At 46.1% G+C, this 25,409-nt stretch overlaps 1 protein-coding gene across 1 annotated transcript in view; it reads left to right on the top strand.

Moving 5' to 3' along the window:
- The first annotated feature begins 4,728 nt into the window (after positions 1 to 4,728).
- Positions 4,729 to 25,409, top strand: part of LOC144819181 (uncharacterized) — a 244,180-nt gene continuing 223,499 nt past the window's right edge. The window contains exons 1-2 of the mRNA XM_078677153.1: positions 4,729 to 4,818; positions 9,537 to 9,777. Of these exons, the coding sequence (XP_078533279.1) occupies positions 4,729 to 4,818; positions 9,537 to 9,777 (331 nt within the window). The remainder of the gene's footprint in view (positions 4,819 to 9,536; positions 9,778 to 25,409) is intronic.

The raw sequence follows: 25,409 nt of genomic DNA, 5'->3' as shown, positions 1-25,409 counted from the left end.
ACAGTATCCAGAACATTTGGTTCAACAAGCATTTACGAGCTGCAGCCAAGCAGAAAGTCCGTACTTGTATGATATGTTGCCAGTTTAACCCAGGTAAAAGTGTTCCGGTGGAACAAGGTGGATTCCAGCCCCCTGACCACCCTTTTGAAGTCCTCCAGATGGATTATATTCAGATGGAGCGATGTCGAGGTTTCAAGTATGTCCTTGTAGTGGTATGCGCTTTGTCCAGGTGGACAGAAGCATATCCAGTCCCAGATTACACAGCCGCGACCACTGCCAAGCAGTTGGTTCGTGAGTTCTTCCCCCGTTATGGACTCCCTAGAGTCGTATATTCTGATAACGGCCAGCCATTCTCATCCGAGTTGATGAAACATATTTCCCTGTTGTTAGGGTACCAGTGGAAGTTCCATTGTGTACGCCATCCAGAAGCAGCCGGTCTCGTAGAGAGACATAATCAGACCCTGAAAATCCGAATCGCAAAAGTATGTCAAGAGAAAGGTGTGGACTGGCTAGTAGCTCTGCCAGTTGCCTTATTTTATATGCGCATGGTCGCACATTCCAGATCAGGTCTGTCCCCTTATGAGGTCGTATTCGGCCGCCCCCCTAATATGTGGGGTACACCTAGACCTCGAAGTATTACCGATGTTTCAAGTAATATGCTGACAGATTACCTAGCTTCCTTGATGTCTGCCCTACACTCTTGTCGTTCACAGGTTGCTGCCGCATTTCCAGACAATACCGAGGTGGCACCGCATGAAATCGTTCCCGGATGCATGGTTTTGGTCAGGAACTTTGATCGTTCAAGTCCGCTGGAGCCTCGCTGGAAGGAACCCCGACAGGTCCTCCTGGCCACCCGTACTGCCGTCAAGCTGGAAGGCAGGAAGGGCTGGGTGCATCTGTCTCATGTGAAAAGATTTTTTGGATTGAAACCTGTTTCAAAGAACATTTCCGAGGATTTTAAAGACTGCCAAAGTACTATTCTTAAGGACTGTCCCGCAAAAGACATTGCTACGAACCCTTCCCTGTTAGAGAACACTCCGCAGCAGGAGTATAAGCTTAAACTAAGGTCTAGTAAAATAAGTCAGCCAGTTTGATTGTCTAAGTCCTCCCCTAGGTGAAACGGTTAGACCGGTTTCTGACATGTATATAATAGACCCCCACAGAGAGAGAGTTAGTGAGAACTCTAGAAGTTGCACTATTATTTTATGTTTTCTGCTATATTTCAGCATTATGATTTCCTGCACCAGTTATGCATTTTATTTGTATTTTTCAGTTTCTCATGTAAATAAGTCTGCTAATGTTACAGTAGAGCACACGTTCAGTGATCTGCCTCCCCATGAACTCTCTTATCGTCTTGCTATGCGTAATAACTCTTTTATCCGCATGTTACATTATTCACACCAGACCAGCAATGCCACTAATTGTTGGGTGTGTGGTCGACTCCCCCCTTTCCAGACACCGAAGGGAGTTCTGCCACTCTTTCCTTATCCATTTTCACATAACGGTTCGTGTGGAGCATGGTCCACGTTAACGTCATCCTCAAATGATATGTCCCTTCTGAATAGAACATGTTTCCCAGACAAGGAAGGTCTTTCCCATAGAACAGGGTTAGATCTCGAAAATGAAGTATATGATTTAGGTAATTATTCCTCGAATTTCATGGTTTTAAATGTTCAGTCTGATTCTACTCCAGACTTACCTGCTATTTCAGTACTACCAGTTAAAGGCAAATTATGTGTCCGAAATAATGGTTCCGTACATGTAGGCCATAGTGATTGTACTACTATTGTCAAGTATAGTGACAGTGGGAAATCTATTTTCAAAGCTTCACGTCATTCTTATTTTGTTTGTGGTCAGACCGCATATGTTCGTCTGCCCCTTGATTGGGAGGGTACATGTTACATTGCCTTCCTACTGCCACCAGTTTTCCTAGCCCCACCTGACTATCATAGGAATTCCCATCTAGTACATACTAGACACAAGAGAAATTTCCCGATTGTCGATTATACTGAAACTGCTCTAGAACAATATATAGATATCAATAAAGGTGTCTTCCCCTACTTAGGTACTGTTGTAAATAGTAAACTGATACGTAGATTAACGAGAACCCTTGAAGCAGTAGTGATTGAGACTACTTCTGCTCTAAGTAACTTAACCGAAGAGCAATCCTTTATGAGAATTGTCGTGCTCCAGAATCGTCTTGTCCTTGACGTCATACTGGCCGATAGGGGCGGGGCATGTAGAGTCATCGGATCTAGTTGCTGCATTTTCATTCCTAATAACGCACCGTCTGTTTATTCAGCTATTACCAGACTCCATAAAATTGCCCATATGTTACACCAAGATCCAGGCACCTGGACATGGTCCGGTTGGTTCTGGAATATAATTTCCGCCTGGGGATGGAAAGTATTGTCATTTCTGGGTATTGCAGTAGCGATCATATTCAGTTGCTGCCTCTGTTTACAATGTGGCCCTGCGATTTGCGGCATTTGTGCTACATCATGTGTTCCTAGTCCCAAGTCCCGTCCTAAATCCAGTTCCAAGAAAACTCGAGACGAGCAAATGATACTGTATGAAATGATAGATGGTATCATGAATATTGATGTTTCCTGATGGAAACGTAGTGACAAGGAGGGAATGTGGAAAAGTAAATTTTGCCATGTTCTGTGTCCCTACGTGTCCTCCATCTTATGTTATGTGTGCATGATTAAATATGCATATGTATCCCCCATGTTTGATTAAAGACGCAATTACAGTTGTGTCCATCACTAGTATGCCAGTTTCCAGTTCTCGTGAAAGCTACGAGTATCAGGCCTATGTAAAGTTACGTTGCCACGTTTCTCAGTGTGCACGTTATTTCATTGTAAAGTCCCCGTTTCTAGGCCTCAAAAGGGCCCGGACACCAGATTCAGCTCCTGTCTTCTGAGTCCTCGCTGAGGAGCGATACAGCCCCCACCTGTATCCTCGACCCTTCACTTACTTCCTGCCTCACAGTGCCCGGCTCAGCCTGGCTCTGCCTCTGAGTCTGCCAAGAGTATGTTATGATTCTAGTTATCAGTCCAGCCCTCCTTCTCTGCATTCCTAAGCTACTGAATCGCATCAATGGTTTCCGTCATTGTCTAGCCTTTACGTCTCCATGTAAGAGAAATACTGCATTTAATGGTCATTTAATATTCTTCATCACGCACTACATGTAGAATAATGCATGCACCAGTCTTAGAGTCCGTTAGCCTTTACCCCGATAACTTTTGGATTCTATCAACATGTTCTCTAAACATCAGATACTAGATACTGTTTAGGTACATGTCGCCCTGACTCTCCAGACTTCAGTCTCTACTCCTAGCACAGAGTTCATAGCCCCCAGCTTCTCCTAGTAACACGTCATTGTCAGTTTGCGCGCACCATTAGGTTAGAGGTCCCGGCTCCTTAGGTAGCCCCCTCCATGTTTCCGCCCCATTTATGACATATTCTGTTACGTTTGCATCACATGTCTATGTATACGCCCCTGTTACACCCATTTTCACCCTTATCTTTCGCGACTGCTATTGACCACACCCACTGCTCCGCCTACTGTAATTCATTGTAATGTAACTGTTTTAGTATATATATTTGTGCACTGCTATTAAATGTTACCCCATTCCCTTACGCCGATTCTGATCCTGCCCCCGGCAGCGCTGCCATCCTGTTCCCGTGCAGGTTGTCCTGTTCCTGTCCTTTATGCTGTATTAAACCTGCAAACTCCTACTACCTCGAATCTTGACTCTTATTTATTGAGCTATCTGTTATTGCTATGTCCAGTAAAACCTAGATCCGGTATTATTTATTTATATACCACAAGAGGAAGACCTGGGCTCGGAGTAATGAAGAATCCCAAGTTAAAAGTTAGCGCACTAGCCTCCCATCCCTCCAATATGGCCGAATTCTTCTCCCTCATACATGCCATAAAAATGAAGCCCCGCCAAAGCCCCTCCTGTTTCCAAAAGCCACCAATCAAAAAATGAAGCCAGTCACAACAGGGACTGGAAAACTATACTGTGGGGAGGAAGACCTGGGCTCGGAGTAATGAGGAGTGCCGGTAAGTAATGTCAGGAACACGATCACTGATGAGCAAAGGTGGTCCTGCGGCGTCACACAACACACGTCTCAATGAACATTTCACATACATTACTCTGCTTTCACTTACTTCCATCACCTCCACTGTAGTGTAGTCAAGATACATAAGACAGACTCTTCTGAAGCCGGGCCCTTGTAGACTCTCTGGGGAATCCTCCATCATACGTGCTAGCTGAATGTGCTTGATTAGTTCCAGATAACAAGAGCCAAGATGCCCCTAGCAGTGACCCTGCAGTCTCCTATCTCTTGGATTGCCTCATCCTCCCCTAACAATCACTTTGCTTGTGCATCATCGCTTGTTGTCCAGTGAAATGCCATGTTCATTTCTTTATTTTGTCCTGGTTGTAAATGCAGCTTTGATGCTTGAAATGTTTAAATATATATAATTAGAGATTCATTCCACTTTTAAACTCATTATTCTTGTACCCCGTTAACTGCTATCCTGTTATTCCCTCATATTTTTGCCTGTCATTTCACTTCCTTCTCTAATCCATCACCTCGCCCGACATCTCTGAATCTTTCCTCCTGTTTGTTGTCTTGTTCCGGCAGGCACCTCACATCTTTAGGACTCCTTGGATCCCTGGAGCACCGCTGGCGTGAAGACGCTCTTCCACCATGGGGAACTACAACGTGACTGTGACTAATGAGACTCCCTATATCTTCAGCTTCTGCTTTAGCTATTGGCCCAACGATTGGGTTATTAAGGTGAGTTTGACCCCTAATGGACCAACACAGTCATTGCTCAGCACGGGGGCACAGCAGCATCAACACAGCAACAGCAAACTATTCAATTAACTGTCAAGGGACTAATGACACAGGCCACATGTGCATTAGGAAGCACCAGGCTTGTATAAATGAGGAACTGAGGCGAACAGCACAGAACACTGTGTCAGTCCCTTTCAACACTCCGGATGGGGTAACTCTTATTAGGTCAGTCCGGACAGAGCACAGTAGCTGGGATCTCAAACAAAACAAAGGCTAAAATGTTTTAATTTGTGACGCATGGAACAACATGTTTGCATTTTTTCATTGTGTTGTGAATTTATAAAATATTCTTGTCAGAGAAATGAACAGAGAAATTACTGACCTCGCTATATCCTAGTATATCCTATGTCTGAAAAGGATAAATATACCCAACCGAGCGATCTTGCCGTAGTATCTGAGACCCGTGATTTGAAGGGCTATATTCTTGCTTCGAGGATTGCCTTCTTGTCCTTCAGTTCTAAGAGTCTGAAGATTTCCTAATCGGGCCGCCGTCCCAGTCCAGTCAAACCTTGACCCCGTGGTGGTCTTTGATGACCATCAACACCACCTCATGGAAGCTGCTGCCGTGGGCTCTCTCCTTGCGAGGTCTGGACTCCACCAAGGAGCTCAGACATCAATGCTGATGAATAGTCTCTTAAGTTCTCTCCATCAGATGACAGAGACTCTCCGCGAGAGGTGTGTGCAGGCAGGATACTTGAAGGCCCCACGAGCATGTACCACCATGGTGCTCTTCACATCAAAAGTCTGATCATCTCAAGTTTCATGCAAATCTGGCCACTGCACCAGGCCTCCTGACAGGTGCACACTTGTTTTCATTGTTGGTGTGCAGCTACTGACAAGACTGCTCTGGAGGGTAAGGGTCCACCCAAAATGGAACTCCTTTTAACAGGAAAGTCTACAGTCCTGTTTTCACTTCCCTGCCAGTCCACTGCATTGCTCTCTCTTCGTCCCTAGTCCTGCAGCAAAGACTGTAGGTCAGGAGCGACCCTTAACCACGTGTTCGAGCAGGTTGTCCCCCACACCGCACAGCTAGCTTCACCTGTCTGTGCTTGTGCCCTACGCCCTCGCTTCACTACTTTGTTCACTGCATTTCAGCCCGCTCCTCTGGGCTACTGTGTTGCCTGTCCCTGGGATATTATTTTTGCCTCATCTGTCAATCTCATTTTTATCTGTTGTTTTTATTTTTGCTCCCTGTATCCCCCCTTGTTCCCTCTCCCCCACTGCACTCCATTTTTTTCCCACTGCTGCGTCTCCTGCGGCCCCGTCCCCCGCTTGCCCATTCGCTCTTTCACCCTCACGCCCTCCTCCAAGCTGTCCCTCCCTCCCACCTCCCCTTCTTACTGGCGTCCACGTCGCTGACTCGCCGAAACCATGCCTAAGGCAAGCCGGTCTGCACCCGTCGACACCCACACACTCCACCGGACAGACGCTCGACCCCATCTTTTCTACCAGCAACTATGTCACCTTCAGCCATACCACTGAACTCCACTGGACCGACCACCACTGCATCCACTTATCCTTCAAGGAAAACAATGCACACAACCACCCACAATAAATACCCAACCGCAGCTGGAAAAAGATCACCGAAAACCAGCTAATCATCACCTTCGCCTGAGATCCACCATTTTGACCACACCGACACAGCCGTCTTTAACCGCAAGCAGTGGATCGATGAATGCACAAACACCCTCACCCCGATCAAGAAACCCTCAAACAGACGATCTGACAAGAGGGTCATCTGGTTCACCACCGACCTCCAAGCATCAAAGCAGACCCGCTGAAGACTCGAGAAGAAGTGGTGCCACGAACAGACACCGGACAGCCTTTCGACCCGCCAAAAGGACCTCCTTCAAGGTACGCATTGACAAAAACGCACCCAACAGCAAAGAGCTCTTCAACTTCGTGAAGGAACGCGCCAACCCCAGCTCCAGCTCAAATGACATCCTACCGACACAAGAACTCTGTGACTCTCTAGCCACCTTCTTCCACCGAAAGATCCTAGACATCCATGACAGCTTCAACACTTAGACCCCCATCAGCCGCTGACACCTCAGACCCACCGCCCCCAGCCACACCAGCCTCCTTCTATCCTGGTACCACATCAACCATGAACACCATCCACTAAGGCTCACCGTCGGACCCCTGTCCTCACCACATCTTCAAAAAAGCTAGCTCCATCATAGCACCCCAACTCCGGAAGATCTTTGACAGCGCCTTTGAGTCTGCTACCTTCGCAGAGAGTTGTAAACACACCGAGATCAACGCCCTACTCAAGAAACCCAAGGCAGACCCAAAGGACCTTGAGAACTTCTGGCCCATCTCCCTGCTCCTGTTCCCTGCGAAAGTCATCGAGAAGATCGTCACAGACAACTGACTCACTTCCTCGAAAAGAGCAACACCCTGGACTTGTCCTAATCTGGATTCCGCAGCAATCACAGCACCGAAACCGCCCTCATCTCCACCACCCACGACATCAAGACCCTGCTAGACAATGGCAAAACTATGGCCCTCATCCTCCTAGACCTCTCGTCCGCCTTCAATACCGTCTGCCACCACACCCTAAGCACACACCTCCACAACGAGGGAATCCGTGACAAAGCCCTGAACTGGATCACCTCCTTCCTCACGGACAGAACCCAAAGAGTATGTCTCTCACCATTCAGATCCGAAGCCACCAAAATCACCTGCTACGTACCCCAAGGTACATCCCTCAGCCCGACCCTTTTCAACATCTACATGACACCACTCACCAACATCATCCAATCACATGACCTCAACATTTTCTCATACGCTGATGACACCCAGCTGATCCTCTCTCTCACTAAAGACCCCACCACCACCAAAACCAACTTCCACGAAGGATTGAAGGCTGTCACCGAATGGATGAAGAACTTTCACCTGAAACTGAACTCGGACAAGAAGGAGGTCCTCAACCTCGGCTCCACCCTTTCCACCTGGGAGGACTCCTGATGGCCAGCTTTGCTGGGAGCTGCACGACACGCAGCGACCATGCAGGCAACCTGGGGTTCATCCTGGACTCAGCACTGTCTATGACCCAGCAAGTCAACACTGTCTCCTCCTCCTGCTTCAACACCCTCCGCATGCTTCGCAAGATCTACAAATGGACCCCCACTGGAACCAGAAGTACGGTCACCCAGGCTCTCATCACCAGCAGGCTGGACTACGGCAACACCCTCTACGTGGGAATCATGGCCAAACTCCAGAAAAGAGTCCAACGCATACAGAACGCCTCCACACGCCTCTTCCTTGACATCCCCTGCCACAGCCACAACATCACCCACCTGAGGGACCTGCACTGGCTCCCCATCAACAAGAGGATCACCTTCAAGCTCCTCACCCACGCCCACAAAGCACTCCACAATGCCGGACCAGCATACCTCAACAAACAACTCTCCTTCTACACCCCCAACCACCAGCTTTGCTCCGTTGATCTTGCCCTTGCCACCCTTCCACTCATTCACCGAACAACCACTGCAGCAGATCCTTCTCCCACCTCGCCGCCAAGACATGGAACACCCTCCCCATCCATCTTTGTCAGACCCAGGACCTGCTGACATTCGGAAAACTTTTCAAGATCTGGCTGCTCGAGCAGTAGCAGCCCCTCCACCCCCCCCACCCCTGGCGCCTTGAGACCCTCGCGGGTAAGTATTGCGCTCTACAAATAATGGATTCATTGATTGATTGAGGTGTTGTGCATCTGTTTGTGAATTTACAAAGACCTCATCAAAGCAGAAAGGTTCATTTGTTTGCGCCCTAGCCGTTAGTCCAGCATCTCCCCCTCTTCTGAATCCATCACATTTGTGTTGTTTACATATTCCCTTGTGTGGTTTCCCTGAGCACTCTGACAATGAGTGTAACAGAGCCCTTCATATATCTATCCTATTTCTGAAGGCGCACACCACCCAGAAGCCACCCAGACGCTCCGCCTGCTTAAAGCCACTCCATGAAGATCAGGCAGGAAGGGTTCCCCCGTTGACAGTGAGATATAAAACGGGTGAGGGGTCACTGCCAGTCTGCTGCTGCCACAATCCCTCTCAACCTCTGGTGTCATGTTATGCTTTCCACCTTTTTATACGTCTCACCTACACCCGCTCAGATGGAATCAAGAGTGAGCAACCAATGGTGGGGCGGCGGAGACCCTAATGTATCTGAAGCCAGGGTTCAATGGTATTACAGAAGAGCAGATGGCTCACTGTGCCCCAAAGGGAAGATGGTTCTAGGAGGCTGTCGCTTGGTATCCCAAAGCTTGGTCACCTTGATGGATACTGTGGTAGTGGGTCTGTTTCAATAGGGTCTGAGAAAAAGAGCCCAGAATCCGGGTATGTCGCACTTCAGTTAGGATAGCTCAGTAACCTGCAGGACACTGAACACAAACATGGGTCAATTCATGGATGAGTGAGTGATTGTGTGGATGGATAGATGAGTGACTGCATAGTTAAACATATGCGGACACTCTCAGTTCTAAGTCAGACCTACTGCTATTGTCTATGTTTTTGTAAGTGGAAGGAATTAATTAGTTTGCGCCTAAGTCAGGTGTATCTTTTGTGTGCTGGTCCAATACTTCAGTGACAGTAATCCTTTTTGTCTGCATGATGTCCCTCAGTGTTGTCAGACTCATCTTTTCTTTTCTCCCTTAGGGTGAATCTATGCTTGGAGAAGGTGGGAGAGTATCAAGGAAACAGCAAGGACTAATTAGTCGCTTGTTTGTTAAATATGGAGCCCATAAGGGGGAGGTTTGCTATAAGGCTTCAGACTTAATGCGCCAGTACAGTGGACTGAACAGCCCAAAATTCGAAATCCGCGTCATCAACTGGGATCAGTCGCAGATACAGCTGGTGTGTGATGATGGAGGAGCAGCTCCAGTCTGTCCGAACTATGGTGAGATTACTGTGTCAGTGGTTGGGCACACACTTTTGAATAGGAATTCAGTGTTAATAAGATCTACATCCTATCAAGAATCTGCGTCTTTGATTAAAATGCATTTCTTGCTGAGACCAGGGCTCAAGGGCAGTCAAGCCCACACCTGGTCCTTCATCCTGTGTTTCATTAAACATGTCTCTGTAGCAGGGATTTGCTGCTGGTGTCTGACACATCCATGAAGCCCCCCAATTCGTCCTTCTCCTCTTCATGCACAGAGGACACTCTTGCTCCACTCAGCCCACGACCCTCTGGGAGTTGTACCCAACTCTTCAAACTCTCAGGTAGTGTTCATCTGCACTGGGAGACCCTCTGGAGCTGGTAGCTTCAGGCGCCCTCGGGTGACTCTTTGAAATGTCTTCATGACTACTTCCTCCACTCCCCACTCCTACCCTGGACAGTCGCCGGTGACCACAAGGAACCTGGGACATGAGAAGAGGCAAAAAGGTCCCCTCACAAACCGCACTCATTGACCAAGATTTGGCAGACAGCAAATATACTGTGACAAGTGTGTCAAAACTCTAAAATATTGAGGGATCCTAGAATAATTAATCACACCTTGAATGCAAACCCAAGGTAGCCTCCCATCATCTCTACGCAGAGGCGTGTCCAGCAGAGCCTTCATTGTAAGGCCCTGGTGTATCCTTATCTGCCCCACCCATCACCATGGGCACCGTGATGGTATTGGTGATTGTAAGAAGCTGCGGAATGAGTTGAGGGGGTGGGTTCAACCTCACCACCTCATATTATAACCACAACCCCAGCCAGGGAGAACCTCAAACCTCACTAAATTACCGTGAGCCCAGACCCGTGGTAGCCATGGCACAGAGCAGACAGGCTTAACTTACAGGCAATGTGTAAAGTACTTAGGTTGTACGACATTACCAGGCGCGGTTTTACCTCGTACGCCTTTACCACACATATTCAACCACGCATACCATTACAACTCTTGTACACTAAAGCAGATTTACCACACACCCTTTCTGTATCTTGTTATAGAATGTAAAGTAAACTTACTCACCTGTATGTAGCATTCTCTTTCCCGATCATCCGCGCTGCTTCAAAGTGCCCTAGTCTCTGTAAAAAGAGACGTTCAAGCCTCTTCGTCCTCATATTTTTATTAAAAGTTAGAAAGGGCTATTGAAGTGAGACAGGAGAAGGAAGAGTCAAGACATTTCTGCTCCTGGAGTTTATTTAAACTGCTAGTGTAATTACATTGTTTCCTGATGACACTTTCTTATTTTTCATTGCTGCATATTAGGTCTTTTCATATATGATGTGCACTGGGGAACCTGAGACTGTAAAATGAGACTGTATTTTACATAGTTTGCAAATCAAAAAAGGACTAGAAAATATTAGATCATTATTGGATAATACAAGCCATATTCACCTAAAGCGCACCTAAACACACCCAAACTAAGCCAAGTACTATATGGACGAAACAAATACATGCCCTTAGCCCTAAAACACAAGAACCGTAGCCCACACCAAGTCTAACCTTTACAAACCTTCCACACAAGGTGAAACACTGCCAACTACTGATCAATTGAGTGATCAAGTCATTTTCTTAAGTCTTGCAGTGAAACAGTTTTTCGAGGTAAAAAATGTTGGTAAATGTAATCCAAATAAAAAACTTCGGAGTAACGGCTCTTTCCCAAGTATTTATGCAATACTCAAACACAAGAAAAATCCTAAACTGAATTTATAATAGAGTTCATTTTAATAAATAAAATGACACCAAAGCAGCAGCAATTAAGTAAGTAGAACAGGAGTTATGAATTTTAAAATGTTAAGGTTAAAAATGGCACCAAAAAGCGTAAAGTGCTAAATGCGGTCATCTGGTTGTGCTTGACTGAGATATGGGTACATTTTAAGGCCGACCACGGTGGAGCGCGGACCAGTGTCAGGGACCAAGTAGATTCCAGTGAAAAGTTTGACCTTCAGGCTCAGTCTCTGGAAGTGAAGTCAAAACTCTTCAGCAGTGCAAGGCAGCAGACTATGGGCAAAGAATGCTCCTCTTCTGTCAGAGTGATCTGTCCTCAGGATCGCTTTGTTGCTAAGAATGGTCCACCTCTAGATATACCCAAGCCTTAAAAGCCGTAATGATTCAGAAAAGGGGGTGGTGATGAACAGAGTGTCTGAATTAAGCAGACCACTCTTACCCAGTCCAAAGATCAGGGCTTGATCCATCACTGTTATTTATCTCACTGCCCCATCCCAGCTCAGAACCTGGCTATATGCAAATTAGTCTGTCCCTGGCCCAGTGCATCATGGGAACAGGGCAGACCAAACTACCAAGCCAATTCTTCACCAGAAAGGAGACAAGCTACCGGGGACCGGTTTCTGGCATTTCAGCCTCTTCGGCCCGGCTTGCTTGAATCCTGATGGAGCAGTGAGAAAGGGACTCATGTCTGAGTATACCCTGCCACACCTATAGTGGCCAAAAACGATTCAGAAAAGGGGGTGGTGATGAACAGAGTGTCTGAATTAAGCAGACCACTCTTACCCAGTCCAAAGATCAGGGCTTGATCCATCACCGTTATTTATCTCACTGCCCCATCCCAGCTCAGAACCTGGCTATATGCAAATTAGTCTGTCCCTGGCCCAGTGCATCATGGGAACAGGGCAGACCAAACTACCAAGCCAATTCTTCACCAGAAAGGAGACAAGCTACCGGGGACCGGTTTCTGGCATTTCAGCCTCTTCGGCCCGGCTTGCTTGAATCCTGATGGAGCAGTGAGAAAGGGACTCATGTCTGAGTATACCCTGCCACACCTATAGTGGCCAAAAACGATTCAGAAAAGGGGGTGGTGAAGCTTGTTTCCTTCCCAGTGTAAGAATTGGCTTTTGTAGTCTGGTCTGCCCTGTTCCCATGATGCACTGGGCCAGGGACAGACTAATTTGCATACAGCCAGGTTCTGAAACTGGGATGGTGCAATGAGCTAAAAAACGGTGTTGGATCTAGCCCTGATCTCTTGACTGGGTGAGAGTACTCTGCCTAATTCAGAGACTCTGTCCATCACCACCCCTTGTTGTAAATAATTTTGTCCACCCTAAGCGTGGAAGGGTATACTCAGATGTGAGTCCCTTGCTCATTGCACCATCAGGATTCAAGCAAGCCGAAGCTTGTTTCCTTCCCAGTGTAAGAATTGGCTTTTGTAGTCTGGTCTGCCCTGTTCCCATGATGCACTGGGCCAGGGACAGACTAATTTGCATACAGCCAGGTTCTGAAACTGGGATGGTGCAATGAGCTAAAAAACGGTGTTGGATCTAGCCCTGATCTCTTGACTGGGTGAGAGTACTCTGCTTAATTCAGAGACTCTGTCCATCACCACCCCTTGTTGTAAATAATTTTGTCCACCCTAAGCGTGGAAGGGTATACTCAGATGTGAGTCCCTTGCTCATTGCACCATCAGGATTCAAGCAAGCCGGGCCGAAGACGGCTGAAATGCCAGAAACCGGTCCCCGGAAGCTTGTTTCCTTCCCAGTGTAAGAATTGGCTTTTGTAGTCTGGTCTGCCCTGTTCCCATGATTCACTGGGCCAGGGACAGACTAATTTGCATACAGCCAGGTTCTGAAACTGGGATGGTGCAATGAGCTAAAAAACGGTGTTGGATCTAGCCCTGATCTCTTGACTGGGTGAGAGTACTCTGCTTAATTCAGAGACTCTGTCCATCACCACCCCTTGTTGTAAATAATTTTGTCCACCCTAAGCGTGGAAGGGTATACTCAGATGTGAGTCCCTTGCTCATTGCACCATCAGGATTCAAGCAAGCCGGGCCGAAGACGGCTGAAATGCCAGAAACCGGTCCCCGGAAGCTTGTTTCCTTCCCAGTGTAAGAATTGGCTTTTGTAGTCTGGTCTGCCCTGTTCCCATGATGCACTGGGCCAGGGACAGACTAATTTGCATACAGCCAGGTTCTGAAACTGGGATGGTGCAATGAGCTAAAAAACGGTGTTGGATCTAGCCCTGATCTCTTGACTGGGTGAGAGTACTCTGCTTAATTCAGAGACTCTGTCCATCACCACCCCTTGTTGTAAATAATTTTGTCCACCCTAAGCGTGGAAGGGTATACTCAGATGTGAGTCCCTTGCTCATTGCACCATCAGGATTCAAGCAAGCCGGGCCGAAGATGGCTGAAATGCCAGAAACCGGTCCCCGGAAGCTTGTTTCCTTCCCAGTGTAAGAATTGGCTTTTGTAGTCTGGTCTGCCCTGTTCCCATGATGCACTGGGCCAGGGACAGACTAATTTGCATACAGCCAGGTTCTGAAACTGGGATGGTGCAATGAGCTAAAAAACGGTGTTGGATCTAGCCCTGATCTCTTGACTGGGTGAGAGTACTCTGCTTAATTTAGAGACTCTGTCCATCACCACCCCTTGTTGTAAATAATTTTGTCCACCCTAAGCGTGGAATGGTATACTCAGATGTGAGTCCCTTGCTCATTGCACCATCAGGATTCAAGCAAGCCGGGCCGAAGACGGCTGAAATGCCAGAAACCGGTCCCCGGAAGCTTGTTTCCTTCCCAGTGTAAGAATTGGCTTTTGTAGTCTGGCCTGCCCTGTTCCCATGATGCACTGGGCCAGGGACAGACTAATTTGCATACAGCCAGGTTCTGAAACTGGGATGGTGCAATGAGCTAAAAAACGGTGTTGGATCTAGCCCTGATCTCTTGACTGGGTGAGAGTACTCTGCTTAATTCAGAGACTCTGTCCATCACCACCCCTTGTTGTAAATAATTTTGTCCACCCTAAGCGTGGAAGGGTATACTCAGATGTGAGTCCCTTGCTCATTGCACCATCAGGATTCAAGCAAGCCGGGCCGAAGACGGCTGAAATGCCAGAAACCGGTCCCCGGAAGCTTGTTTCCTTCCCAGTGTAAGAATTGGCTTTTGTAGTCTGGTCTGCCCTGTTCCCATGATGCACTGGGCCAGGGACAGACTAATTTGCATACAGTCAGGTTCTGAAACTGGGATGGTGCAATGAGCTAAAAAACGGTGTTGGATCTAGCCCTGATCTCTTGACTGGGTGAGAGAACTCTGCTTAATTCAGAGACTCTGTCCATCACCACCCCTTGTTGTAAATAATTTTGTCCACCCTAAGCGTGGAAGGGTATACTCAGATGTGAGTCCCTTGCTCATTGCACCATCAGGATTCAAGCAAGCCGGGCCGAAGACGGCTGAAATGCCAGAAACCGGTCCCCGGAAGCTTGTTTCCTTCCCAGTGTAAGAATTGGCTTTTGTAGTCTGGTCTGCCCTGTTCCCATGATGCACTGGGCCAGGGACAGACTAATTTGCATACAGCCAGGTTCTGAAACTGGGATGGTGCAATGAGCTAAAAAACGGTGTTGGATCTAGCCCTGATCTCTTGACTGGGTGAGAGTACTCTGCTTAATTCAGAGACTCTGTCCATCACCACCCCTTGTTGTAAATAATTTTGTCCACCCTAAGCGTGGAAGGGTATACTCAGATGTGAGTCCCTTGCTTATTGCACCATCAGGATTCAAGCAAGCCGGGCCGAAGACGGCTGAAATGCCAGAAACCGGTCCCCAAAAGCTTGTTTCCTTCCCAGTGTAAGAATTGGCTTTTGTAGTCTGGTCTGCCCTGTTCCCATGATGCACTGGGCCAGGGACAGACTAATTTGCATACAGCCAGGTTCTGAAACTGGGATGGTGCAATGAGCTAAAAAACGGTGTTGGATCTAGCCCTGATCTCTTGACTGGGTGAGAGTACTCTGCTTAATTCAGAGACTCTGTCCATCACCACCCCTTGTTGTAAATAATTAAAAGCCGTAATGGCACAGGTCAGTGGGTGGATCAAGCGAGGGAAGGAAAGGATGGGAACAGCAGGCAGGGAGACCTGAAAGGACAATGGCAATAATAAACAACCCCTTAGTCATCTCTACATCATGCATCCATAAACAGACAATGGGTGTGTGACCTCTTATACCTGTAACAAAAAAGAATGACACCTGAAGACAACAAAAAAGAAGTACAAGGCCGCTGTGGATAAACACAAATGACCTGGGCCGTTGTACAAAAATGGGGACACAGTATGGTTATCTACCAAGAATAAACGATTTAAAAAGCACAGCGTGTTTAACCCAAGGTACATGCGGGAAACATAGAAGAAACCAATCATAGGACATTCAACACACTCTACTAAAGAAACACCTTGTCAAGGTGTTATTGCGGTCGCTAGCAAGGAATGCAGATACATGGCGTGGCGAGAGCAATGTCACAGCAGCGTGGAATGTTGCCTGAGCATAATGTTAAACAGAGCCTAGCTGGTTAAATAGAACTAAAGCAAGCCTTCCTCCACATGAGCCAAATGCTAACCACCGGAGGAAGGGAAGGTATCCAGTCACATGGGAAAACAACATGGATAGAGAGGGTCGGAGCAGCGCATCCTTACCAGACCTCTCAGGAATTCAGGATGCCAACAACACTGCTAGGACGAAGAATTTCTGACGCCGAGGCGAGTACTGCTTCCTCCTTTATGGGCGGTGCTCGCAGTGTCGCACGTAACGCACAGCCTTATGGCAACTGTAGTTTTTGTTTTCCTTTCGGCATCATGAGCACTGTGTTACAAAATACGGTACATAGATTAGTTACAAGGCTACATCAGCGCGCTTAAAGCACTGAGCACATAACAGTTCATCTTCTCCCTAGCGAAAGTGCACTATTGGGCCTGGTTTCTGCGGAATCATCTGTGAAAGGAAGATACTAGTCTTGGTGCATGAACACCATATGCTGGCTCCCATGAATTCTCTTCAGGGCCGTTACCTTGCCAGGCCTCCAGATACCATAGTCTGCGGCCACGCTGCTTGGAGTCTATTATACCCTGCGCTTCATACTCTGCGTCATTGTTGACTAGAAGAGGAGGCTGCTGTTTCGACTGGTGTGTAGGTAGGCTTAAATAAGGATACATGAAAGACGGGGTTGATCCCTAGATGTGATGGTAGATTCAGCTTTAGTATCACTGGACTAATGCATTTACTAATTTCGTATGGTCAATGTACCTGGGGTTAAACATGCTGTGCTTTTTAAAATGTATATTCTTGGTAGATAACCATACATTGTCCCCATTTTTGTTCAACGGCCCAGGTCATCTGTGTTTATGAACAGCGGCCTTGTACTTGCTTTTTGTTGTCTTCAGGTATGCTTGTGTTTTCACCAGGATTTTCTGAATATGGGTCACCCACTTTTTGACTTCTGGTAACTTGGAGTTTTCTGTTGGATGGATAATTTATGTATTTATTTATTTATTTTTGCCATTTATAAAGTGCGAACGAATTCCCGTAGGCGTCTCGGCGCTAAACAATTTGCATAACTTCAGGTCAGTATCAAAAGCTCCAGAGAGATTTGGTGAAAGTTATTGATCAAAAAGCCATGTTTTTAAATGCTTGCGGAACTGGAGAAGTGAGGGGCTTAGCCTAATGTTTTGAGGCAGAGTGTTCCATAGTTTGGGTGCCGCTACTAAAAAGCGGCGATCACATAAGGACACTGTTTTGGACCGTGGGATCACCAGCTGGTTAAGGGTGGTGGAACGAAGCTGTCTAGAAGGTGTGTAGGGTTTCAATTGGTCCTTCAGGAAGTGAGGTCCTTGATCATTGAGTGCCTTGTACACTATACATAGTAATTTAAACTTAATTCTGTTCCGGATCGTCAGCCAGTGGTATTTTTTAAAATAAAGGGAAGAAATCATGGATGGTGTCCATAGGTACAGTAAAACGGGGAGGTATTAATGGAGCTATGGGGCCTATTAGCAACAAATAGCGATATTTATCGCTAAGTGCGTTTAGTGCATTTTTTTAATGCCACCTATCGCTGGATATTATCGCAGAGATAATGTGCTATTAGCAACGTTTATCTCTAAAGCGATAAAATATCCGGCAATAGCGGCAAAATGCGGGAATATCGCTGAAAATCCAGCGATATTCTTGCATTAACGCCAATGGGGGCTCAATCTGATAATCCACCCCCCATTGACTATACAGGTATGTCAACTTTTTAGCAGGCGTTAGATTATAGCGGTATTCGTGCCTAGGGTAATTTTTTTCAAAGCTTCGTCTGCCTTGCTAAAAGGTGATAGCTCTGTTAGCGACTGTTTTCAGTCGCTAACAGTTTGGGTACACCCACTTTGCATGTCATTAGCGATAAATATTGCTGACATGCAAAGCGGGTCCCAAACCTGTAGCTATCGCCTAAAAGCTGTCTCTAACTGCTGTTAGTGACAGCTTGCTAATAGGGCGATAAAAATATCGCCGCTTTATGGCTAAAAAGTCCCGCTAAATTGACAATATGGTCCTTGATAATATGCCCCCCATTTGTGGCGTTGTTATAGGCTATTTCAGTTAGCCAAAGACAATCCACCCATTCCACCTTGCTGTTACCAATATAGCAACGCAAATACTGCTTAAGCGTCTGGTTGAGACGCTCTGTCTGCCCATCCGTTTGTGGGTAGAAACTCATAGACAAGTCTGTATTTATATGTAGAGACTCACACCACACTCTACAGATCTGGGACGTGAACTGAGAACCCCTATCTGATACAATGGTACTTGGTAAACAATGCAAGCAAACTACTTGTCTCATTAGTAATTGAGCTCACTGGCCCGCTGAAGGAACCTTCTTACATGCCACAAAGTGTCCCATCTTAGATAAATAGTCGACGACTACCAGAATCACGGTACATCCTTTATCCATCAGTAGACTAACAGGGAAGTCTAATGAGATGTTCTCCCAAGGCCCATTCGGAGTAGGGAGAGGCTGCAATGAAACCTGTAGGCGTAGGTGACCTGACTTCATTTTTGCACATATTTCACATGGTCTTATCCAGTCTTTAATGTTCATCTGGGAAGACAGCCACCAAAATTGTCTGTTTATGCAATCCACAGTTTTTCCTGTCCCATAATATACTGCACTAGGTGATTAATGACACCAACTAAATACTTGTTTTCTCACTTTCTCGATAGGTACTAAAAGACAGTTTCTTTATCTGCCATTCTGTATGGCTCTTCAGCCAGGTTCACCACTACTTTCTTGTGGAATGTATCCAGTTGTATAAAACACAGGATCTTGGCGGGGTCAATTATTGATTGTTCCAGTGTAATGTCAGGGTCTGTAGAATATGAATGCCTAGGGAGGGCATCTGCTTTTCTATTCTCAGAGCCAGGCCAGTATGTGATAATGAAATGGTATTCTGAGAAAAACAATATCCTTTGGAGTTGACGAGGGGTTAAGTGTCTAGCGGCTGTAATGAATTGTAAGTTCCGGTGGTCGGTATATACCGTAACCACATGCTTGGCTCCCATTAGAAAGTGTCTCCACTCAATGAAGGCATACTCAATGGCTAATATTTCCTTTTACGCTACATTATAATGCCTTTCTGCTTCATTCAGTTTTCTCGACATGTAGTCCACTGGATGAAGTTGGCTTCTGGATGAGTGTCTTTGAGATAACACGGCTCCCAACGCAACGTCAGAGGCATCAGCCTCCACATCGTATGGTTTCTATGGATCAGGGTGCACCAGGATGGTGTCTGTTACAAAGGCTGTTTCAATGCAAGGAATGCATCGTGGGCCTCTTTACTCCACTCAATTTTCTGTGCTTTTCGCAGCAGTTGTGTATTGGGTGCGACCAGTTTGGAGAATTTGTTGCTGAATCGACAATAGAAGTTTGTAAAACTGATAAAGCACAGAACATCTCGCATGTTCTGGGGAGGAGGGCAGTCCTTCAAAGCTGTCCTCTTTCTTTCAGCCATTTCCTGTCAGGAGGGAGTAAGCATGACCCCCAGGAATTCCTCTGTACGAACGTCAAATTCACAATTGCTTAGTTTGCAGAATAGGTGGTGTTTCTGCAGGAGCTGTAATACGGATTCCACATGTTGAGTGTTTGCGTTCTCATTTTCTGAATATATAAGAATATCATTGATATACACCACAACGTATTGGTCCAGGATCTCATGTAGGATATAATTTGAGAAGTATTGAAATGCTTTGAGTGCGTTGCATAACCCGAACGGCATCACTAGATATTCAAACAATCCATAAAGGGTCTTACATGCCGTTTTCCACTCGTCACCACTCATTATGCGAGCCAGATGAAAGACTCCCTTGAGGTACTATTTGGTGCATATATTAGCCTTTTGTACTAGTTCTTGTAATACAGGGATTAGCAGTAAGGGGTATCGGTTCTACACCGTGATAGAGTTCAAGGCTCTGAAGATGATGTTGGCCATGAGCTCGTCGTTAGCCTTTGGCATTAAAAAAAGGGGAGAACCCACATTAGATTTAGAGAGACGGATAAATCCTAGTTCCAAGTATTTGGCCAGGTAGGCTCTCGGGTGGATATTCTTGTGCTCTGTCAAGGCGTAAACTCTCCCACTAGGTACTACTGCACCAGGAACGAGGTCAATTTGACAGTTGTACTGTCTATGGGGTAGTAGTTCTTTCACCTGGACAACGTAAAACACGTCTACATATTTCTGGTAGACTGCGGGTAATTGGATGTCCTTTTCAGCTGCTATGTCTATAAACATCCCGAATGCCAGTGCTGTAGCAGGTCCGCCTGGTACATTTAGGTAATGCTCCAAACAGTAGGGAGAATTCATGTGCACTGTACTTGTCATCCAATTGATTTCAGGACTGTGTTTACGCAACCACGCAATACCTAGGATGATTCCATATTACGGAGCTTGTATTATGGTAAACATTATATACTCTCTGTGGGAAGCCCGTATTGCACCTCTATCTTCTGAGTTATAGCCTGTAGGTCTTGTGTCTAATTTCCTACCGTCTACAGCATAGACCTCATCTGGCTTATCCTTTGGCACTAGGCATATGCCTATAGGTTTTGCTTCTCCTATATCCATATACATGCCCGTGGCTCCAGAATCTATCATGGCTGAGGCTTGTGTCCACTCTGATTGTACGAGCAGCAGTAAGTCAATAAGCAAATGTTACTGTGTAGATGGGTCGCTGTTACGTAAGGAAGGGAGATCTGCCTGATTCCAAGAAACCCTTTCTTTATTCCTTGAGTCAGCTAGTTTTCCTGAGCTGCTTTCATGGCGGCAGTTGCCATTCTACTGCTAAAAAATCTATTAGTTTTGGGTTTCACAGGGCATTCCTTGACCAAATGGCCTTTTTTGCCACAACATAAGCAAAGGCCTTGTTTACAACAGACGCCTTTCTCCACCGGAGTTAATGCTCCTCGAATAGTTCCAATATCCATTGGTTCAGATCCTGCAGAGTTGTATGACTCGGTGGTTCTCTGACGTTCCAAAAAGGGCATGCTTCTCTCTCTCCTTCTGTGATCTCCTTTTCTCTCACTGAGTCTATGATCTAGATGCAGTACATGGGTCATCAAATCTTTACAGGAAGCTGGTTTTGGGTCGATCTGTGCGATAACATCCTTTAGCTCTTCCCGCAACCCTTGATGGAAGAGGGCAGCTTGTTTAGCCTCGGGCCACTTTATTTCGGCTACTAATCTCCTAAATGTGTTCAGAAATACCAACAGGTCCTTATTACCCTGCCTCAGCTCTAATAATTCCCTATCAGCTGTAAAGGATTCCGCGCGTCTATCAGACACCTTCAAGAATTTGGGGACATATTATCAAGCACGGTGATACAATTATTGCCAATTTAGCGACAGAAAACTGCAGCTAAAGCGACGATAATGGGCTTGATAATATGGCCTTGTGAATTCCAATAGAAGCCCATGTTGACACCAAAACATGGGCTTCTATTGGAATTCTCAAGGGCATATTATCAAGCCCGTTATTGCTGCTTTAGCGGCAGTTTTCTGCCGCTAAAGCGGCGATAATTTTAACGCCTGTCCTTGATAATATGCCCCTCAGTTCTAAATGCCCCCCAATCATGTAGGAGGGGATCGTCTCTATTTACCAAAGGACCTGCCCTTTGTGCAGCATCTCTGGCTAGATAAGAGATAAGAAAGACTGCTCTGACCTGGTTAGTGCGGAAGGACTTTTGCTTACATGAAAAGTGGAACATGATCTGCATTAAGAACACTTGCACTTTACCTGATTCCCCATGCAACCGCTCTAGGGTGGCTAAGGGAATGGAAACCGGCATTTCCACTACTACATCGGTAGGTTATGCCGCCAGGACGCTTATGTTAAACGGGTTTCTTTGCATACCTTCCACCCTGGCTTTTAAATCTGCCGCTTCCTGACGTGATGTAGCTAACTCAGCCTGTAGATTGGCATGGACAGTTAGAACATCTTCAAGAGTGGCCATTCCTACACAACCCGACCGGGAGGAGGATAATTAATGGGTCGGAAATTCTGTCAGAGTGATCTGTCCTCAGGATAGGTTTGTTGCTACAAATGGGCCACCTCTTGATACACCCAAGCCTTAATAGCCGTAATGGCACAGGTCAGTGGGTGGATCAAGCGAGGGAAGGAAAGGATGGGAACAGCAGGGAGGGAGACCTGAAACGACAATCATTATAATAAACAACTCCGTAGTCATCTGTACATCATCATCAGTGTTCTTATGCATCCATAAACAGACAATGGGTGTGTGACCTCTTATACCTGTAACAAAAAAGAATGACACCTGTAGATTGAGAGGCTTTGGTAAAGAGAGTGACCTCAATGTGGGAATTCCAATTTCTCTGTTATTTTTGCAATGCGGGAAACATAGAATAAACCATTCCTAGGACATACAACACACTCTACTAAAGAAACACGCTTGAGGGAATACACAATCTCAGGCATATATGTGAATACCTCTCGATATTAACCTACCCTTTCTAGACTCCACTATGCTTCACAGGGATGGAGCGTGGTCCTATACCACTCCTTATTACCCCTGTTAAATAGAACCAGAAGAACAAACAGTACATCACTCTTTACTCCTGAATCACGTGCAAGTATAATACAGTCTTTGGAGTCCCAATCCCCTTGAATGGTTAAACCACCATTACATCCAAAGGAAAACAAGATGTAGAACAAATATTGTGAAGAGTAGGGGAGAAGCCCCAGCTTCCAAATAGTTGATGATGACTCAATGTACCACTAGTCAAGGTGTTATAGCGGTCACTAGCAGGGAATCATATACACGGATTGACAAGAGCAATGTCACCGCCGAAAGGTTTGCTGGCTGAGCATAATGTTAAACTGAGGCTAGCAGGTAAAATAGAACCAAAGCGAGCCTCCCTCCGCATGAGCGGCATGCTCACCAATGGAGGACGAGAAGGTATCCAGTCACGAGGGAAAACAACATGGGAAGAGAGAGTGGGTGGAAGAGGTCTCAGTGAAGCGATTGGCTTTTGGCAGGAAAGCTGTGAGTGGCGGAAATTCAAATTGTAAGGCTCAGAGAAGGTTACTCGCCGGCTGGATACTTTTCAGACCTTCCACTTTTGAGTTCTACCTTCCGACTTTGCCACTATTTTGAAGCTCAGATTCTTGCAGCGGGGCAAGGCTGCACCTTAGGAGGGCTCCACTGGGCCAGATACCTTCTTTGCGATGTCCCGCTAAATCAAATTTGCTGTTGCAAATAAGAATGTCAGGAGAAACCTGAATCTTTTGCCCAGCTACAAAGCACCTTCATCAGATCGGTTTTGTAGGTTGTTCCTAATCATTGTCTGGTCTCATAGCAGAAGTCGGCAAAAATCTTTATTTCTGCAACACACATAAAAAGAGGTAAACACCTCTTGTGATTGTTTTTGTGCAGGAAGGTGTGCCTTCCTGCACAAAACTAATCACACCTACAACGCAGACACACTTGTATCATGGAGCAAGGTTGCCTGTGCTGGCACATGGTAGCCCCTAGTGCACCAGCGCATGGGATAAGGATAAAGAATGTGCCGTACTTTTTAGATACGGTGCATTCTTGCTCTTTTCTTTTGACGCAGTGCAGCAGGAAGGCTTGCTGCACTGCCGTGCGTCAACATATTGTAAATGAGGCTTTCAACTAATAGGACCTAGGCACACAAGTTACCATATACCAGAGACTTACATGTAGGTGAAGTTGTGCCAAATTCTGTTGTACAGTTTTTAGTGTTCATGGGCCGCGGACCTGGATCTGGGTCGCAGAGCCCAGGGCACTTTCAGAGTCGAAAAGCATCTGCTTTTGCTCAACATTACCAACAAGTGGGGCAAAAAATGTCGGTAAACCCTGCAAAAAGCCATTTTATTACACAGAAACAGGTAAAGGTTTCGGTGCAACACGAACAGCTTGATTTGTGGATATCTCACATTAATACTATATGTAGTCCAGTCATGAAGACTCATAACTTTATGGGCCTTCTACTCCTGGTAACAGATTAGACTTCGGTTTTCCAGAGGTTACAGAGGCCATTGCAACTGGTCTATCTTGCGAGGCGCCAGGTCCAGAGAGCCTCCGCATGGACCTCTTGAGGAATAAACTGACATTATGGACCCCTGCAGTTAACAGTAACATCAATGCTGCCAGAGAGTCAACCATTCCAACTTCTTGGTCCCCAGATATCAATGCGGTGTTTTACTAGAAGATAAATGAAGTTATCACTGTTGTTACTGCCTCATTTGTTGAATTGACTCTTTGTTAAGGTCTGGATCAGGGTCAGCATAAATAGATAGCAAGCCTGGGTCCAGGAAAGCAGGGTTTTATGGGACGCATCGTATGGCTTTAGAGAAGGTCTTAACCCGCATTTGCTGTTAGTCGTCGAGGCTTGTGTGATAGGTAGTAATCAACGTATTAAGGGTTGAGTAACTAGTTAACATGGAGAAGTCTTGTTCGTTATCAGAATTAACCAGACAAATCGCTTCATCAACTAAGAACGGCCATGCACCACAAACCCACAGAATCGAGAAAGAGCTATCAATCTGTCAATCCTTTCCTTGTCTCGCCAGGGTGAGGTTTCTGCCCAGCACATTGACTCGTACCTCTCACACAAGCCTCGACGACTGAAATTCATTATCAATGTCTATGTAATGCTGTGTGATATAGCTGGAACAATTGACATATGTCAGGTTGGATTGGTATCACTTAGGGAATTTGATGTATATATGTCACATCACCTCTCCCTTGTCCACCCCCTCAAGGTTTCACTTTGACCTAAGAACACCCCGCCTTTTCCTTTCCACACTAGAGCACCCTTTTAAAAAAATATTTGAATTGATTGTAGTTGAAAGAGCAACTACGTTGCCGAAACTGAAGTGCCTATTTGTTTCGGAACTAAATTTCATTCATTGCAGTTTAATTTAAATTGGCATTGTGAACGCTGTTTATGTTTATTCTGTCTTGAAAAAGTGTTGCTACTGAGACCCTATGTCTGTTGTTCTGCAATTCTGACCCGGGTCTGGTAGCATTTCGAGTATCCCCAATGATACACAACACTCCATTTTCTTTCCTGCCTACGACATGCTTCTTTATGCAGTCTTAGATCTTCCATGGAGCAGGGTTCAGAGGCCTTGTCCGAGTTCCTCCTGTGGACTTTAGACGGTAGTATTTTCTCTGCGGCTTTGGTGGGATCTGCCATTATGTAGGGTTGTGTTTCAGATATGATGGCGCCAAGCTCTACCTCCTTTATCTGATGCCAATTACCTGAGAGCCTTACTGGTTGAGGTTTATTGTGCAATGCAATGA

Source organism: Lissotriton helveticus, chromosome 2_1 (genome assembly GCF_964261635.1).
Source record: "Lissotriton helveticus chromosome 2_1, aLisHel1.1, whole genome shotgun sequence".
Classification (NCBI taxonomy): domain Eukaryota; kingdom Metazoa; phylum Chordata; class Amphibia; order Caudata; family Salamandridae; genus Lissotriton; species Lissotriton helveticus.
Note: the sequence above shows the minus strand (reverse complement) of the source record. Positions and strands in the feature narration are given on the sequence as shown.